The sequence below is a fragment of the Heloderma suspectum genome, chromosome 5 (genome assembly GCF_057233095.1).
Source record: "Heloderma suspectum isolate Gila_16-S chromosome 5, 16-S_ref, whole genome shotgun sequence".
Lineage (NCBI taxonomy): Eukaryota > Metazoa > Chordata > Lepidosauria > Squamata > Helodermatidae > Heloderma > Heloderma suspectum.
Window position 1 is genome coordinate 101,435,928 of NC_139462.1, and position 18,611 is coordinate 101,454,538.

The following is an 18,611-nucleotide window of genomic DNA, read 5'->3' on the forward strand; positions in this document are numbered from 1 at the left end:
TATCACTGTTTGGCAAAGGCTGAAGTGGGAAGAAAAAGGGAGAATAGAAAGAGCAAAGGGCTCGGAGCAGCCACAGTAAGGAAAGGGTCTACTAAACAAGTCTTTTCTGCTGTTGCTTATTCATAAAGAGCTAAAAAGAGAGGGAAAGAGAATTCCATTTCAGAATGAGCCAGTGCAAACAGTGGCTCCCTGGAAACTGCAGTTAACAAATCTGGAACCAGCCTTGGGAACGTGCCCTCCTGTCCCAAAGACATTTCTCCTCCCTGGAGCAAATTCCTCTTCCTTTCTTAGAACTATGGTCTCAGATCCTACTTTAGGAAGACCTTTGTTAGCTTTAACCATGGTTAACACCAGTGCGGGCAAATTGATTAACTATGGTTAAGGGGCTGGGAAATTGTTCCAGCGTTGTGGGGAGGAAGTACTCATTCCCAAGACTGGCTTCCTTCAGGTTTGTTCACTGGTGAGCCAAGAACCAGCAATATGTCTGCACAAGCCCAATCTTTATGGAAAGTTCCAACAGGGATCCTATCATGGCCTAGACAATAACATACCTGAAAGGATAAGATATTACTAGGAAGGAATTCTCCAGAAAGCACCATTTCAGACAAAGATGGATTTAGGCACATAAAAGATACTGAGGAAAGTGGGTAGGTGATAAGGGCAATTACATTCCTATATCTTTCCAAAACATTTACCTTGAGTGGATAAATACTTGTCAAAAGGTTAAGTTAGATTCACAAAAAAATGAAGTCACACTGGTATATCATATCGTCTTTAATTTTTGAATGTCAATTTGAATGGCAGTGGCAGGAAAATATAGACCATATCATTGTTACTACTCATCTGGGTTTCCCTTCCCCCCTGGATTCCACACAGCTAGTTTTTCTGTTTGTTTGCTAATGGTGTGACAAAAAAATGGGAAAGGTGGACCAAGGTTGTGCATGTAATGGTGAAGGCTTTAAAAAAAGCTGCCTTTGTTCTTGGTTCAGTACTTGTTTGATAAGCTAGAATGGCAGGAAAGCAGGTCCACCTTACTGGAGAGTAGGGCCATCCAAAAAGCAGGTTCATTTTATTGCATACTGATGGTACAGCTCTTGTTACACACTGCATTTTTTAAATCATAGCAACTGTTGAATATTTCAGTGGTGCTGAATGCATTTCCATCAGCATGACTTCAGTCTTTATTTGAAGTTTGCAGAACAGGGTAAACAAGTTTTATAGAGCAAGTCTTCAGCCCTATAAACCTGCCATTGAAAAAAAAATTACTTAATTAAAATTTCCTTCCCTCCCTTAAATGAAATTTCCTTATATTTCTTCCAGTTCACAGAGGTGAAAGCATGTGCTAACTCTTGCAGCTGCTTTAGTCTTCTGAGATAATACTTTAAAAGAAAAAAGACCCCACAATTAGGTAAGGTTTTGTTTCCAACCAAACAAGAATAGTTTTGCCCTTTTCATACAAAAGGTATGAGTATGAATGCAACTTATGGCTCAACTTAGGAACAGGAAAAAGGATTCTGCTTGTAAGGCTGTTTCGTCCCTCCAAGAGCCATAATTCAAATAGAAATGGGAGGAAAACAGGAATGGAAAATAAATCTGTGAGATGAGGCCTGAACAATTTGGAGAAAAAATGTCCTGCACACATATAAAATAGAACTCATTTGGGAAGGGGATGTGCATTAACCCCTTCTCTTCCATTATTCTTCATATATAACATAGCTGTTGAACATAGCTGTTGAACCATTATTCTAGCATCTAAAGAGCGAAAATACATTTCACAGTTCCAGCCCACAGATTTTCATTTCAAGATGAGTTTTTAGAGGTTAATGCTGGGGTCAACCATAGGAAATAACTGGTTAGCAGTGACAGACGCTGCACCACAGAATCCACAGTCAATTGTTGCAAAGCACTGGGAGAGATGTTTAACATTCCATCTTTTGTCTTCACCCACAGATATGCCTGTGGGATCTGATGCCAAGAACTACAGAAACTGAAGACCCAAACGACACATTACACAGAATTGCACAATTCTTTCCTCTGTGGTTTTCAATCCAAAGCAACCTGGGCAAGCTGCAAGTCAGAATGGAGAAAGGATAGTTGGAGAGAAGCTGTTTAATCCTTTACAGCTGAATATTAGCCTCTACCCATTGTATATATTCTATATATCTTAACCGCACTAATGAAAAAGCAGCTTGGGAATAATGATATTGACTCAGAGGAAAGAACCATGGACTGCCACCTGTGTAGTTTGAGCTTTAAAGAAGGAAACACACATTTACTACTATATTTTATAAAGAAGAATTTGAGAATAAAGCCCTACTAGGTAATATATAAGCATGGGAAGAAATAGGTTTCTTCGAAGTAAAATCTATGCTAAAGGAGTGGGAGAGTTAAAAGATATACAAGTATAATTGAGGAAATTATGCCCTTTTGGCGTCCAATGTTTCAGTCTTTGCAGCTTAGATGTGCTCAGTAAGCTATTGAGGAATTATGGTCCACTTAGAGAGAGCACTAAGTTTGAAATATTGATATGTAATGGGCAAATTAAGAAAACCTTAAGTCAAATGTATAATTTAATTGGACATCTAGATCTACCAAGAAACTCATACAAACAAAAATAGGAATTGGACATTAGGACTGAAGTACCATGGGATCTTATGGATTGTGCTCCTGATAGATGGATGGTTCCGAGATCAGAGCCCTCCACCTATCCTGTGCCCTGTGTAAACCTAAGGCAGGGTAGAAGGAACAACAGAGGCGATTTTGTCTCCTGCTCCTGCTCCTCCTCTTCCCGCTCCTCCTCCTAAAAAAAAATAATCAGCTAGATGGGCCTCTGAGCCCGTCTAGCTCACCTACTAGCAGTGGGTGGGGACAGGTGATGGTGAAGCTGTAGGATCCTGCAGGTCCTAGCCTTTCCCCTCCTGCCCCACTCACCGGAATGCCCTCTTTCCTCCCTCCCTGAGATCTTCCAAGGTCACTGTTGCGATCTCAGAAGAGCAGCCACCACGGTGCTTTCCACAGCAGCTATGAGGAGCCAGGGAAACAATCCGATCTTGGATTCCCCCTTCCTGGGTTGTAGGAGTGTCTACAGTCTTGGGAGGAGGAATCCAGCATATCCTATGGTCCCTGGAACTATCTCCCAAAGACCATAGGATTGCTCTGTCCATTAATTTAAACAATGTAAGCTCAGATCATATTCTGTTGTTTTTTACTTTACTTTTTCAATGTGGTGTGGCCACAATGTGGAGAGGCAGCGTGGTGTACTGGTGAAAGTGTTGGACTGGTAGCTGGGAGATCCAGGTTCTAGTCCCCACGCAGCTATGGAAGCTCACTGGGTGACTTTGGGCCAGTCACAGACTCTCAGCCCAATCTACCTCACAAGGTTATTGTTGTGAAGATAAAATGGAGAGGAGGAGGATAATGTAAGCTGCCTTGGGTTCCTTACAACAGGAAAAAAGGCAGGATATAAATGCAAATAAATAAATAAAAATTATGAAAAAAAATAATTCCTGTCTGAAATACTTTTGACGTATATAGCTATGTTTACCAGGGAAGAAGGTCAGATAGCAACACTAACAATAACGGAAGAAACTGTGAAGTGAAAATGTAAATCGTTACCATGAAAAAGTGTGAAGAAATATAGTGTGAGGTTGTGTAATTGTTGCAGAAAAATCAAAGAAATTGTTATTCATTAGCAAAAAATGGGTGTTCCAAATGTGGCTAAATTACTTCTGCTTTATGCCAGCATAATGCTCTTTTAAAAACAAAAATAAAGTCCTGATAATTTGCCAGTGTCTACACCCATACAAATTCTTCACATTTGTAGCTTTTTCTCTGTCATGTAAATCTATTCTATTATGAATGATAAATACAGCTCTCTGTCTTTTTCACATAAAAATTCCACTTATTTAGGAATGGGATTTAACTAATGTACTGCATTTAACGTTACACACACACACACACACACACACACACACACACAGAGTCTGCAGGTATCTTTGACTCACTGTATAAAGCCAAAAGCCATACAGAAATTTTATATATCAGCTCAGATATTAGAATAAGCCTCCAATAGATAGGCAGTTCTCACTCCTATAACGAGTCTTTGATCAAGTTCCTGTACATTCCTGTGCCAAAATAAGCTTCCTAAGAAAATAATCCAATGAACGTTCAGTTTTCCTGGAAACTGTTCTTTGTTATCCATTATGCTACAGTTCTCTTTCTTTTAGGGTTGCAGTCATTTACAAAACATTTGAGTATTTAATAGAGAACTTTCTTCCCAATTTCTATACAGAAAATATTTCAAAGGCATGTCTGCAAGCCAATATTGTGGTATACAGGACTTTCTTCATTAGCGCTGAAACCAAGAGCCAAGGAGAGGCATGAGCCAGAGTGCAGCTATAGTTCAGCCACTCAGTTTCGCCTTTGCCATTTCCTACTATTATTTCTGACTCCTTTTTCACACACCCTCTGAAGTAAATGTCTGAATTCCCATAGGGATAGTGTAAGGAACTAAAGTAATGCTACAAATGCCACTCAACCCAGTCAAACAAAAGATAAGCCTGAAACAAGTAATTCTTTTTCTCACAGTGACACTATTTAGAGACAGGAAGGAAATTTGAGGGAAAAGGGAAAGCCTTCCTATAGAAATGCCGTCTTGTGACTTCAAAGCGTCAGCATTTGGCCCGAGAGCAATATCTGAAGGCACATATATCTATAATACTAGGTTTCAAAAATAAAACATCTACTAAAATTCAATGCCTGACGTGTTCTCTTGATACTGTAACCCAGGGGTAGGCAGAAGGTAGATCGGGATCTACTGGTAGATCTCTGGATCATTTGAAGTAGATCAGCAAGGATTTCTGACTCACAATTGTTTAACGATGACAACAACAAAATGACTCCCAACCCATCCACCAAACTGTACTGCTGAACTGAAGAAAGTTTGGGATGACTATGAGTGGATTTTTGTGCAGACGAACTGTGAACTCAGTTCAGTTCTGGTACTCAAAACAAATTCCTGGGCTCAGAATTCTTTAATTGTAGGTGTAGCAGGCTCCAATTGGTGGATCTCAGGATTCTAGTTGAAAACAAAATAGATCCCGCAAGCCTGAAGTCTGCTCACCCCTGGTGTAGCCCACCACCACCAGCCCACCACCCAAAACATCACATGAGTCCTTTATACAGGTCCCGCTGCAAATAGTTAGTATGTAAGGACTCTGTATGCGCATGCACATACACAGCCTCAGAAGTATACTAAGAGTAATTAACTTTAACCCATAGCAAACTTGCTCATTTTATGAACTACTTCACTATAGTGTGGACACTTTCAAAATGGAATCAGTTTCTTCAGTGTTTCTACTTGGGGCAAATTAAAACTCTTTTCCTTTCAAATCATAGACCATGAGACTACACAGCCATACAGAAAGTGACAAATTTATCTATTTCTATGAAGGGCTACTAACCTCCAGGCAGGATACTAGTTTTTTGTGCCAGGATTCCTGTTTTCACTGACAGGGTTTCGGAACAGAAAAGAGTGAAGTGATCAACAGCATGCTTCTTGTCAGAATATGTGCAGAGCATTTTCCTTCACTACCCTCCCTATGTAGCCAGTTCCCTCACATTTGAAATTAGGAGGAGTGGGATCCAGGCCACAGAGTTAGATTTCTAAGCAGATTTGAGCCCCAGCATCTCTTATTTGAGAAATTAAGCACTGTTTGAATAGGATGGATATGAAAACAAAAGTGGAGCTCAAGAAGCAGCAGGGGGCTAGGAAAAAGAGGTGCTCCTCAAGAGACTGGCTAAGCTGCTATGATGTCAGAGACTGAAACCTTACACAGGGCCTATGGATCGGAGAGGCTATGTACTGTTAGTGGGAACAGCTGCAAAGAGGAAAGGAGAACTTGGTTTCATGTGATGTCTGCTTTATCTTGTGTTTACCCAAAAAATCAGAAGAGCTGCCCCTGAGGCAGCAAGCACTCTCATATGTGGGCAGGGGGGACGGGGACCTGCAGGTACTATAATATTATTAGGAATGTCCCCTACATATTGTGAGCTGTGGCTCTTCATCGGGGATCAAATGTATACCATCTTCCTTATTCTGCTCAAAGCAGGGGTGGAATTCTAACTCAAGAAGAAGGTATATCCCCCACAGATGATGCAATACAGGCTGCCATTAAACAAGTTGCTAGCATACTCTTCATCGAAGTGAACAAACTGTCAATTCAGAAATTTAATCCAACCCAATATGTCAAATTCAGCATTAAGCAGCCAGCCCAAGAGCCGAGCCAAAAGTAGGCATGGTCAGGAACTTGCTGAGGTCCCAAACCCGAGCAAGGGCTCACTGACAAGAACACCCTGGAGTTGCTCCTCCTCTTCAGCATTGCAACCTGCTTGTTCACCTGCCTCTCGCTCTGGCCCAGGCAAGTGGTGGTGAGAAAGAGAAGCAAGAGATGCTACTGAACTTTTTCGCATGATCAAAATAAGCCACCGTGGCATGCACACAGCCACTGTAGCTTATTTAAATCGAGGCATATGCTGGCTGCAATTTCCATAATCACACAAACACCTCCGGCACATTTTGTTGTGTCGTCCAAACCCAAGCAGCATGACTCGTTGGGGGGGGGGGAACCCTCCAATAACCAATGGGCTCTTATAGGGTTATTGGAGGTTATTTCCCCCTCCCACAAACCATGCCACCTGGGTCTGGATGACATAACAAGCCACATGGGGTGGGTGATTATGGAAATTGTGCCCGGCATGTGCCTGGCACATACCACCATTTAAATAAGCCACCATGGCTTATTCTGATCATATGAATCAGGTTACTGTTTATTTGCTCACTGGCTCTCTACCTGTCAAACAAGCAAGTGGTAGTAATGATGAAAAAGAGGATGAGGAGCAACAGCAGCTGGTGACAATCTCAGTAAGAAGGCAGATTCACTGAGGAAAGGGGGCCATTGAGAGTGTTTTGCTCAAGGGCCCTCTAAGACCCGGAGCCAGCACTGCAACTTTTAATGCAAATTTTTAAAATGCGGTGATTACATTTTCTAAATATTTATTTTGTTTTCTGTTAGGGATGTCTTTCACTGGAAAATCTGGTTCTTTTTTGGCTCGACTGAGTTCTTTTTTGGCTCAACTGAGTTCTTTTTTGGCCCAACGGACACTTTGCATCTGTGAGCCGAGCTGCGAGGTCCAGGACTCCAGGAACTTTTTGGCGCATTTTTAGGGGGAAGGTTCTGCAATTTGTACAAATTTCTGAGCAATTTGCACAAATTACAGCCGACTTTGCACAAATTGCCCAGAAATTTATGCACGTTGCAGATTTTTTTTTTTAAAAAAGTGCTAAATTCCCAGAAAATCCACAAACTGGCTCGACTCACTGCAGAAATGCAGTCTGGGGGACTGAGCCTATGAAAACCCAGTGAATCTGACATCCCTGTTTTCTGCTAACACAAGTTAAATATTGATACCTCAAGATAATAAGCCTTAGGTAGGCTGGGCCCACCCTTTAAAATAACAAAGTAGGCTGGTCTAAATTCTATCCCTGAACCAAATAAATATTTTCGAATAGATCTTTTGGTGAGTCTTTGGGGCTATAGTGGCTAGGGTTTCTCTAGGGGAAACCAAGCAGAATTCAGTTGGAATAAGTCTCCACACATACTTGTGTGCATAATCAAAGAATGGCATTAGGACAGATGAGGGCTATATGGCAAATAAGACATATAGATAGAGATATCTCTGCAGGCTTCCATTTGTTTTTAGTATCATTCATTCTTTGCACCACATCCTTTTTGGTGATCCATCAAGAAGGGGGGGAATCTAATGTTTTGAAGATCTTCAAACTCCTGATTTATTACATAAAGCATTTTGCAGATGTATGCACTTAATACCCTTGTAATAATTTCACCATGTGATCTATAAACATTTCCCACTATTCAAAACTGCTGTTTCTTGAATGCTTCTTACTTCAGCTCCGCTCATATAAGATATCCCAAATTATCTATCAGTCACCTTCTCCATTATGCATTGAATCTCTTTTAATTGTTTAATATTTATTAGTAACAGTGCATGATCAAGAAGAAGTGACCAAGTACTGATGCTAGATTTTGTTTACTGACCACACATTCATATTTTTCCAAGTACATTTTCAGAGCCCTTCCAAAGTGGACCTCCAGATTTAGGCAGAACTAATCTCCAGAGTTTAGAAAATCAACCCTTGTTTGGGAGTGAAAAAATATTGATTTTCTAGGGGCCATTTCCATTCTGGCACAACACAGTGAATCATGCATATTTCTTTTCATTCACCCTAGCGATTATATACTGCTATGCCAAGCCAACTGCAGATTATATAATAAACAAGATCTTATGCTAGATAAAGAAAGACATGTCCCACAGATGGATCAGGCATCTAAGCTTCAGGGAGGCACACCTCTTAGTGCACAGTTTATGATATTTATTTTCTTAGTTGTATTATGTAGAATAGTTGGAGCAGAGGAAGATATACACTGACAATTTTTCTCAGTTAATGTTCTTAATTAATATACCAATAGCAGTTCAGAAGCTTGATTTCTTCTCCTCAGGAATATTAACATGAGTGGTGAGTACAGACTCCATTTCCAAACCTCTGTATTCTCACCATCATGTTTCTTAACATGACAGCGTTAGACCCGTTATGTTAGAACCCAGGTCTGCTGCAAAGCTGCAGGGCATAAGGATTAAAATAGAGGAAGAGGGGTGCTGAACCTTTCTCTCCACAACTGCTCATCCAGCCACATTTCTCCCGCGGGAAATTAAGGCCAGCCAGGAGATAAGTGGTTGGTAGTAGGGAGTGGGAGAACAGCTCTGAGGACAAAAAAAAAGAAGTAGGAAAAGTGTTCAAGCATCACTGTCCTGATACAAAACCTGCATTCTTAGACCTGAGTCATACCACCATTATGTCTTGTTAGGGACTTAGTTCCTTAGAACGTCATCTAACTCACTTCATGTCCTCACAAAAACCTCAACTGCGCCTTCACGTCTTATAGCCATAACTCAACTTTCTGTTCTGTCAATCCTGTCCTGTTCTGTGCCCACTTCCTTGTTATGATTTGTAAATCTTGTTATGATTTGTAATTGCTAGTTACTTTTCTGAAAATGCTTCTGTATTTTTATTACGTAAAAAAAATTGTGATGTTGCTGTAAGCAGCTTTGAGTGTGGTTTTACCTTGGAAAAGCAGCATACAAATAAACAGGTGGTGGTAGTGGTGATGAATTTTTAAATTATTGTTACTATTTATTACTTATACCGTGGTATCAATTAATAAGGCACTTTACTCCGGGGGGGGGCATGGAACAGATCCTTTGCCCAAGGAGCTAACAACCCAAAGTTTGGTAGTCAGAGGAAAGTCAGAAAATAAGTATAGGGAGAAGCTTTCAAAAATTGAATATCAATAAATTCAATTATGTGTCATTATTATTTTTTTCTACTCCTATCTTCAAATGCTGAAAATTTATCTGGATGTAAGACAGAAGAACTTACAACCAGTTTGCAACAAGGCCGTCTGTAATATGCTTATTGTTAATTATAGCATGGGCTCAGGGACCATTATTTTCTTGCATACTGGCCCTTTTCAGAATGAGATGTCAGAGGTAGAGAGCAGCTAATAAAACAACAGATTTAACTTACCTATCTTGTCTATAAGTCTATCATTTTTTCCGGATAATTATTTCCTATATGGTTGAGGTGACAGAATATTTAAAAATTATGATTTGATCACTTTACTTTGGAAATAAATAAATACCAGAAATAATTCTGGAAGGTTGGAGCATAACTTTTCACAAAAAGACACAAGACTTTGGAAAACCCTGCCAAAAGTTGGTGGTGGGAGGGCAGGGACTATTTCAGAATCTCATCCAACACACTAAGCAGATAAACATTCAATATTCAAAAATGCTTCCATTAAAATAAAGAAAGCTAAGAGTGGAATTAGAGTTGTTGCATCTCCCAGAGGAAAAAACCCTAAATATGGCTTATTCTGCTTAGAGTTATTCTTAAATATGTTCAGCTGTATATAAATCTATTACATGAAATAAAATTTTAAAATTCACATAAACATAAAATAAAATTCAGTATCTTCAGTTCCTTTATTTAACATGCAGTTTTTAACATTTCCCCCCATTACCTTGTCCTAATCTTTAAAAAGAATCCTGTCTGCCTGATGAAAAAAAAACTCAAGCTCATCTATAATTGGCCAGGCGACAGCCCTAATTGGAATTTCTCCCAAGAGATGAATTAACAGCCATGTGAATTTTCAGAGATGCTGCCCAGGTGTAATAAGACAGATACACTCACATTACCTTGTTGGAACAGATGTCAGGAGAACTGCCACCACAACATTGGGATGTAAACAAGACAAGTAAAACATCTCAGTTACAGATACTCACCAGTCCTGCAATGGGAGTTGGCAGTCTGTTGATCTTTTTGACCAATCCAGGCTTTATGGAATTCAGCAACCTGTCACAAGAAAGGAGTGTGGCATATGACTGATCAGTCACCAGACTTGAATTGCAAATTGGTTTCTCTCAGAATGAGAGTGCTTAATACATCATACCACAGCACTGAAACCTCAAGGCTATTAACTTGGAACGAAAATGACATAATCCTGCAAACAAAACTATTGTCTAAGTTCAGATAAGTATCTTTAGCTTTGTAGAAAGCTTCAAGTTGCAGTGTCTCCTAACTGGAGGCTCAGAGTGCACAAATACCCAACTCTGACCAAAGAAGGGAAATGCACTGAGACCAGCCATTCCCACAAGCAAACTTACTTATGCCAATAGGCCAGAATAGGTCATGGGTTATTCCCTGACCCCTATAAAAGCCTTCTGACAAATGGAAACCATGAGGACTAAGGGACAGTCTACAGCAGCCTTCCCTGACTTGATATCCTCCAGATGTTTTGGACTCCAGCACCCAGGGCCCCTGTCAGCATGGCCAATGTTCAGGAATGCTGGAAGTGGTAGTCCAAAACATCTGGAGGGCACCAGGTTGAGGAAGGCTGGTCTATAGGTTGCCTTCATCAAATTGGATTGGTCTCCACACACCACAATGTGTAACACTGGGCCAGATGGTGGGGTATAAATATCACATGACAATTGATGCTGCTATAGTTTACAGTGCCTACATGGAGATAATCCATCAGAGAAGCCATTGTTGGGTTTCTTCACATACTGAATGCGATGTGTGGATGAGACATATGATATTGTGAGAGGAGGACAACAAACATGAGAGGATGGGAATGTAAGAAATATCATGAGGCCAGAAAATTGCCAATGAATGTGGAGGCAAAAGAATGAGAAGGACGAAAAGCATAGGGCATGTCTCCAAAGAGGGAGGTGGAATGAAATGGCCATTGTTAGAAGATTTCAAAGTTCCAGATCTCAAAGAAAGAGAGACTGAACTGTGAGCTTAATATCCCTTTATGCTAAATTCCCAAGATTAGAGTCGGGTTTAGCTTCCAAAGGGTTTAGCTTGTCCAGTTCCTATCGCAGATAAAGCCATTTCAATACCCTGAGCCAGTGGCTAAACCACTGGTTTTTTCCACTCATTCTACCTGTTGAGAGTGGGGTGGAGACAGATGTCTAGCCATGCCACATATTGCTTCCCACATCTTTCAAATACTGCGTTCAACTCCTTTTTCAAAGTCACTGACAAGGGAAGGGGAAATGCCAAGTAAAAATGAATTTTTGAAAATAACAAGGGCCCTTGCTTTTGAAAAACTAAAATCACTTGTTTAATTTCCCTCCTGCTGTACAGGGGATAACTGCACAGTTTCTAAAATTATGAAACTTAAAATTGGTGGGCTATTCAAAATAATATTGGGGAGGACCTGTGAAGTGCCTCACAAGGATGTCATAAGCACCATCCAATAGAAGCCTCTTATGTGAGGGCAACTGTCACCCCCACAAGATCCATGATGGCTATGCTTGCAACAGCAAGCACCATGGTCAACAGTAACTTGGTTTAGCAATTTAAATACAGTAAAACAACAATTTCTTTCCAGTAGAAATGCATAATGAAGCAATGCCATATGGCTTCTGTTGAAAGGATACACTACAGCATCTTGAAAGACCCCAAGGGGGAGTTTAAACAGCCCTCTTCCCATCTGTGCAAGATGAATGACAGTGTGGCAGGACACCAGCAACTTCATCACCACCCTGGGAGGCTCCAGGGGAGAGATGGATGCTAGGCAGGAGGAAAGCTTTCTGCCATCACTGTCTCAATTCAGGGCCCACCAGCTGTTCATTTACTGGACATAACATCTGTATACAGCCGGCATGTGTAAGGTCCAACATGGATATGAGACCTGAACTATACAAGTAATTTCCCCAATTTTATTAAGGTTAATGATGATGCAATTTCGGTCTACTTATATTAGAAATTTTACATGCAAGTTGTCTCTGTGAACTTCATGTCCAACACATGGACATCTAGTGGACCACGGGCACAAGAGTTAAGCCTAGAATGTATGTGGGAAGTAGGCACAATCCTGCCCCCCATTACATACAACCTCAATGCAGAGATTTTATTGAACTGGGCCAGTGGGAGGCTAAAACAGGATACACACACCTTATCTTAGAGAGTACACATGTTCATTAACATAGCTATTATACGTTAGGGAAGAAGTAAACTGTGATTAACTGTCCAAAATTCCAGCTTAATTCCAACTGTTGGTTAACTGAATAAATTCATCAAAAGGCAAAGATTCATAATGACAGGTGACAGCAGGTTCTCGTGTTCATGCTTTCAAGTGACAGCTGCAATTATCACCCTAAAATAATTTAAGTTAATATACTGAGGACTATGTATTCTGCACTAGAAGTATTATAATTCTGAGCCCAATCTATTCAATATTGTTCACCACAAAAATTAAATTTTGCAACCTGTATAATATGAGCAAACATGCATAACTTATCTTACTTTGTGTAAATTATTTTTTATCATCATGGAGAGAGGCAAGGAGTTATGCACTGAAACCCTGGAAAATCTCAGGCTTGGCTTCTAGGGCTTCAGCAACAGCACACACTGTCAAGCCTATCGTTTCAGCCAGACGGGGGTTAAACTAGAAACTTGCTTAACAAATAGGACAACAAAGGTTCTTTAGGAAGCGGAATTTTGCACCCAAGGATACATTATGTGCTTTCTCTGTACTCCCAAATAATTGTGGTATACACACTGCATATGATTCGCTGTTACGCTTATAGTATCCAAAATACAATTCTGGTGTTGAAAATGGGGTACAGCTACCCTTGAAACACCAGGTCCGCAGCCTGGGGGTCATTCTGGACTCCCAGCTGTCCATGGAGGCTCAGGTGTCAGCTGTGAGCCGGACAGCGCTGTATCAACTCCATCTGATATGGCAGCTGCACCCCTTCCTTCCTGACCATCTGCTCCCATTGGTAGTACATGCCCTGGTCTCCTCTCGTTTAGACTACTGTAATGCGCTCTACGTGGGGTTACCCTTGAAGACGGTTCGGAAGCTGCAGCTGGTACAGAACGCGGCGGCTCGCCTGATTAAAGGCAGCCGCCGGCGAGATCACATCACTCCAGTGCTGAAGGAGTTGCACTTGTTACCAGTTGTTTTCCGGGCCAAATTCAAGGTGTTGGTTTTGACCTTTAAAACCCTATATGGTTCCGGCCCAGCCTATCTTAAGGAGCGCCTCCAGCAACACCAGACAGGCCACTTAACAAGATCAGCCTCGGATGGCCTTCTCTCTGTCCCATCAGCCAGGACAGCTAGACTGGTGGGGATGAGGGAGAGGGCCTTTTCTGTGGTGGCCCCCACTCTGTGGAACTCCCTCCGTAGGGAACTCCGCCATGCCCCCTCTTTAATGAGCTTCCGCCGTGCATTAAAAACGTGGTTGTTCAGGCAAGCATTTGGGGTGGGTTAGGGTATTTTAGAAAATGTTTTTATTGTAGAATTTTATTGTTTTAAACTGTTTTATTATATGCTGTACATCGCCCAGAGTGGCTGGGTGACCAGCCAGATGGGCGATTAATAAATTTAATAAATAAATAAATTAATTAAATAAATAAAATTCGCAGTATTCAGAATAGAATCTGTTTTCTTCCTAAAGATTTTTTGAACTACTGAAATCATGGGATTCCTCCAAGCCTCTGATACCTCCTCCTTGTGTGTGCATTGAGCTGTTTTGGCTATGTAAGGTTCCATGCTCACCTAGAGGGAATTATTAGGGCCAGTTCGCATAATTGGCATCAGGCAGCATGGCTTAAATAAGCCACGGAGGCTTGCAGTGCTTGTGTCAGGGTGGACACTGAGCCCATAGAATCCCAGAGTAGTTCTGATTCTGAGGAAGAGCGGCGCCAAATGGAGGGCGCAGAAAAGAGGCGTAGTGCTCGGTTGGCGCGCAAACAACGGCTGCGCCCAGAGGATCCAAGGGAAAGGGGGAGGGACTCTCCCTAGTCCTTAAGTTCAGGGGTCTGCCAGTAATTCCCTTTCAAACGGGGACCAACTGTTCCAACTTAGGGCATAGGTACTCTGCTGCTCATATCTAGTTGCTAACGGTAGAGTTGTTAAGTTGTAAAAGAGAAATAAAGCTTTGCAAAGAATCCCTTTGTCTGTGTCTGGACTTGGCTACTGGATTAGACTGAGAGAGGCCTCCAAGGAGCCCTTAACAGCTTGCTGGCCACTATTCTGAATATTCAAGCCACAGTGGGCAGTTGCTGCATCTTATTGTGTCGTGCAAACCTGGGCAGAGGAGCTTGTTACTGTGGTTAACAAGCCACCCCAGAAACCGAGAACAGCTCATGGGTTCTGGATGTCATTTTAACCATGGTAACCCTGCCTGGTAACCCCGCCTGGACTCACATGACAGGAAGAGACACAACATCCACCTAGAGCAGCTTGAATATTCACAATGGCAGCTGGCATGCGCCACAAGCCACCATGGCTCATTTAACCCACGCTGCCAGCTGCCGATTGTGCTCTATGACCCAGCCATAGAGCAGAATCAAAGTAGAAAGCCCAATTATTGAAATATAGGATTAAGGGTGTAATCCCATCTGGATAGTCACCAGTCTTGGAGGCTGCCAGCTATCCTATGCAGGGCAGCTGGACCACAGAGGGGATCCTCTCCTTCGTGCTCCAGCCGCCTGCATTTTTGTGGCTTGGGGGAGGGAGATGGAAGGAGCCGGAAGACCTGACAGGAAGCTGTGTAAAGCACCTTCCACAGTCTCCTCCTCTCCCAGCCCTCGGGACCATCCTCTTTTCCCCATCTCCGCACTCCATTTCCACAGGTGAAGACACAGCCAGCACAAAGAGAACCATGCCAGCTACAACAGGGAGAGGGCAGGGGAGGGCAGTTTCTGGGAGGGCAGTTTCTGGACTCAGTTTCTTAGTGCAGTTGCTGGGAACTGAGGTCGGAGCCCTGCCCCAACCTCAGTTCCCAGAAACCAAACAACCTTATGGCCTTCTAGACATAGTGGCCATAGGATTGCTCCCTCCATTAATGAATCCACACTTTTATTTTGCAAGTGGTATATAGTCTGTTCAGTTAGCATGCAAACACATCACCCCTTTTATTCCAGATGCATAATGACAATAACACCAAGCAATGCTTTACTAACTTCAGAATATCCAGAGTTAACATGGGTCCTTCCACTCACTGCCTACAATTTCCGAAGTGGAAAATACTGCAGAAAGGGGCACAAAAGAGCAGAATTTGTTCAGGTCTTAAAGGATGCATAAACGATAAAACTTGATTGCAGGATTTCCCCCTGCTTTTTAGGCACAAACACAAAAAAGCTAGTCCTGGAGCTCTTGATGCAAATGCCAAATGTCAGAAGCTGCTTGAAATAAATCTTTAAAAATGTTTGCATTGGCCTCATTGATGGCTAAATAAGAGGTAAAGGGGAAAAGAAAGGAAGGCTCCAGGCTTGCAGTGGGAGGAAATGAAAAATGTGGTTAGACCACCACTATTCATGGTTGGGGCAGATTCTTACGTGGAAGCAGGAAGAGGAAGAAGACGGGGGGGGGGGGAAATCCTTGCTATTCAGCCCTTTGCCTTAAGCGGCAAAATAGGCATGGCATTTTTTTTCTCCCTCTTTGGCATATTACTTTCAAAGCAAACTGGCTATTTTAAAAGACTTGTTGATTCACTGAAAACAGTAAACTAAACCTTTAAGCGTCTCATGAATGGTCTTTCAATATTTAATTGGAAACTTAACTGGGCCCTTATTCAGACATAAATGAAACAGACTTTGTCACCTACAGAACATATGATAATGCAACAAACATGCAGAGGAGAAACACCAGGACCTGAATAAACAAAAGGCTGGCAAATGCAAGTCCCTACTGGGCAGTTCCTGTTCTGGAATAAGAAGCTGTTCTGGAGAGGAGTGTCAACAGTGAAAAGCCAGTGGGCCTGTTCACACAACACGCTAACCCACACTCAGTGGTTGAGTGTGGTTTGTTGTTGAACCATGGGTTAGCGTGTTGTCTGAACCGAGGACATTTTCCTCAGGGTGGCTTCTTAACCACCCTGAACAACTCATCAACAAATCATGGGTTCTCAAGGTGGCTTGTTCGAAAAAAAATAAGCCACAGCATATGGTTAACAATCCACCCTGTGGAAAATGTCCTGGATTCAGACACCACACTAGCCCATAATTCAACAAACAACTCACGGTTCAACAACCCACACTCAACCACTGAGTGTGGGTTAGAATATTATGTGAACCCAGTCACCGTGACAGACAGTGGTGTAGCGAGTAGGAACTTTGACTGCCAAGACCCAGGTTCAAATCCCCATTTATCCATAAAGTCTACTGGGTGCCCAGGGACAGTAATTGTCTCTTAAATTATTCTAATCTTGGAGAAAGCCCATCGCTCAGTGGTAGAACATATTCTTTGCATGAATATCCCCAGAATCTCCAAACAGAGCTGGAAAAGACTCCTGCTTTAAAGCCTGGACAGCCGCTGCTAGTCAGTGTAAACAATACTGAGCTAGATGAATCAATGGTCTGAGCAGCTTCCTATGTTCCAAACCTAGCTCACAGGGTCCCCTGAGGATAAAATGCCCGGGGAGGGGGGATCATCTACACCACCCTGGTACTTCTGCAAAAAGGTGGGATAAACATGTAGCATATAAATAAAAACAGAGTAAAAACAGAAACTCCAGAGAGTTGGCATCACCATGGTAACTTATTTTTCCCCAGAATTCCACAGGCCCAGAAGAGACGAGCGGCAGGTCTCAGACTCATGTGCTCCTTCACTGTAGGGAGAAGCAAACAACCACACCTGGGATTTTAAGTGTAATTTGAATCCAGGATCTCCTCTGCCCCTTGGAGATTAAGGTTTTCTGTGTCTGAACATTTAAACACATATTTTGAATGTTGCATTAATAACAAGCATTGATGCTTGTTTTTGAACCACTAAAGAGACATGGTTATATTTGGAGCAGTCTTGTCCAACCCAGGGTTCAGCAGATGTTTTGGTCTGCAACTCCCATCAACCCAATCAGGAGGGCCAAGGATGATGGGCGCTGCAGCCTATAACACCTGGAGGACATTAGGTTGGGAAAGGCTGATTTAGAGTCTAATTTGGATGGTCTACTTGGTCAATCACAAGGAACATGGACATTGTCTTTTGAACTATTCAAGGCATACCATCATGTTTTGAATGCTGTATTAACAAAGCACTATTCACATGTTACTTGCATGTGAATAGAAGCAGGTTGGGGAGGGCTGGGCAATTAGGGGTGGTTTGGGTGGGCATAGCCTTATCTCCCAGAATATTGTTGTCATTTTATTGTCATTATGGTTGCTGGGGTGGGTGGGGGGACAGGACAAGTGCCACTGAGTTCAATGATGTTTTAAACATGCATAAAATTGCGGACTTAGGCCTGGATCCAAAAGATCTGCACAGCAAAATTCCCTTTACCCAAGGCAGTTTTGGGACTGTGTTTGTTGAAGAGTGGTCCACCATGCCATATGGCACAAGCCACTCTTGAAACAGAGGAGCATTTTAAAAGCAGTTAGCAGCATGGTATGGGTGTCTGCCACTCAAAGCTAGGGGGAGTCACACATTCCAGTACGCATGTCCAAGCCCTCGTGTGTGCCCAAGGTAGCTCTTTGGACAAGCTATTTTCTTCTCTATTTCTGCATTCCAGTTATGTTCTTCCCAATATTTGCTACAGAAGGTCATTCTGGCTGAAACTGTGCATAGCTTTCACTTGATACACAGCCTTCACATCTTGCTTTGGTCAGGGTCCCCATGACAAACTATAATATTCAGTTCTCATTATATCTTGAACAATAAAAGCATAGCAGGTTACAACTCTGGCTAATAAATCAACCTCCAGTGTCCCTGCCTGAACGTTGATCTCCATCCTCAGTGAGACTCAACATCTCCCTCCAGGCTAGACACAAGCTAAATCTGTGAAGCCAATAATGGTGTGGCATTAAAATATGCAGCATTGTAAACCTCAGGAAATCACCAGTCTCTTGTCACTTTGTGGCATGGGTCACTCTTCTTCATCCTATGGCAACAAAATACTTGATTTGGGAGGGGAGTCCATGCACCAGCAAAGCAAAGTTAACTATCTGGCAATAACAA

At 42.1% G+C, this 18,611-nt stretch overlaps 1 protein-coding gene across 1 annotated transcript in view; it reads right to left on the reverse strand.

Annotated features, from left to right (window-relative positions):
* The window catches only part of LIMCH1 (LIM and calponin homology domains 1), a 273,734-nt gene that overhangs the window by 126,854 nt on the left and 128,269 nt on the right, over positions 1-18,611 (reverse strand). The window contains 1 exon segment of the mRNA XM_084859780.1: positions 10,423-10,492. Within this exon segment, the coding sequence (XP_084715906.1) occupies positions 10,423-10,492 (70 nt within the window).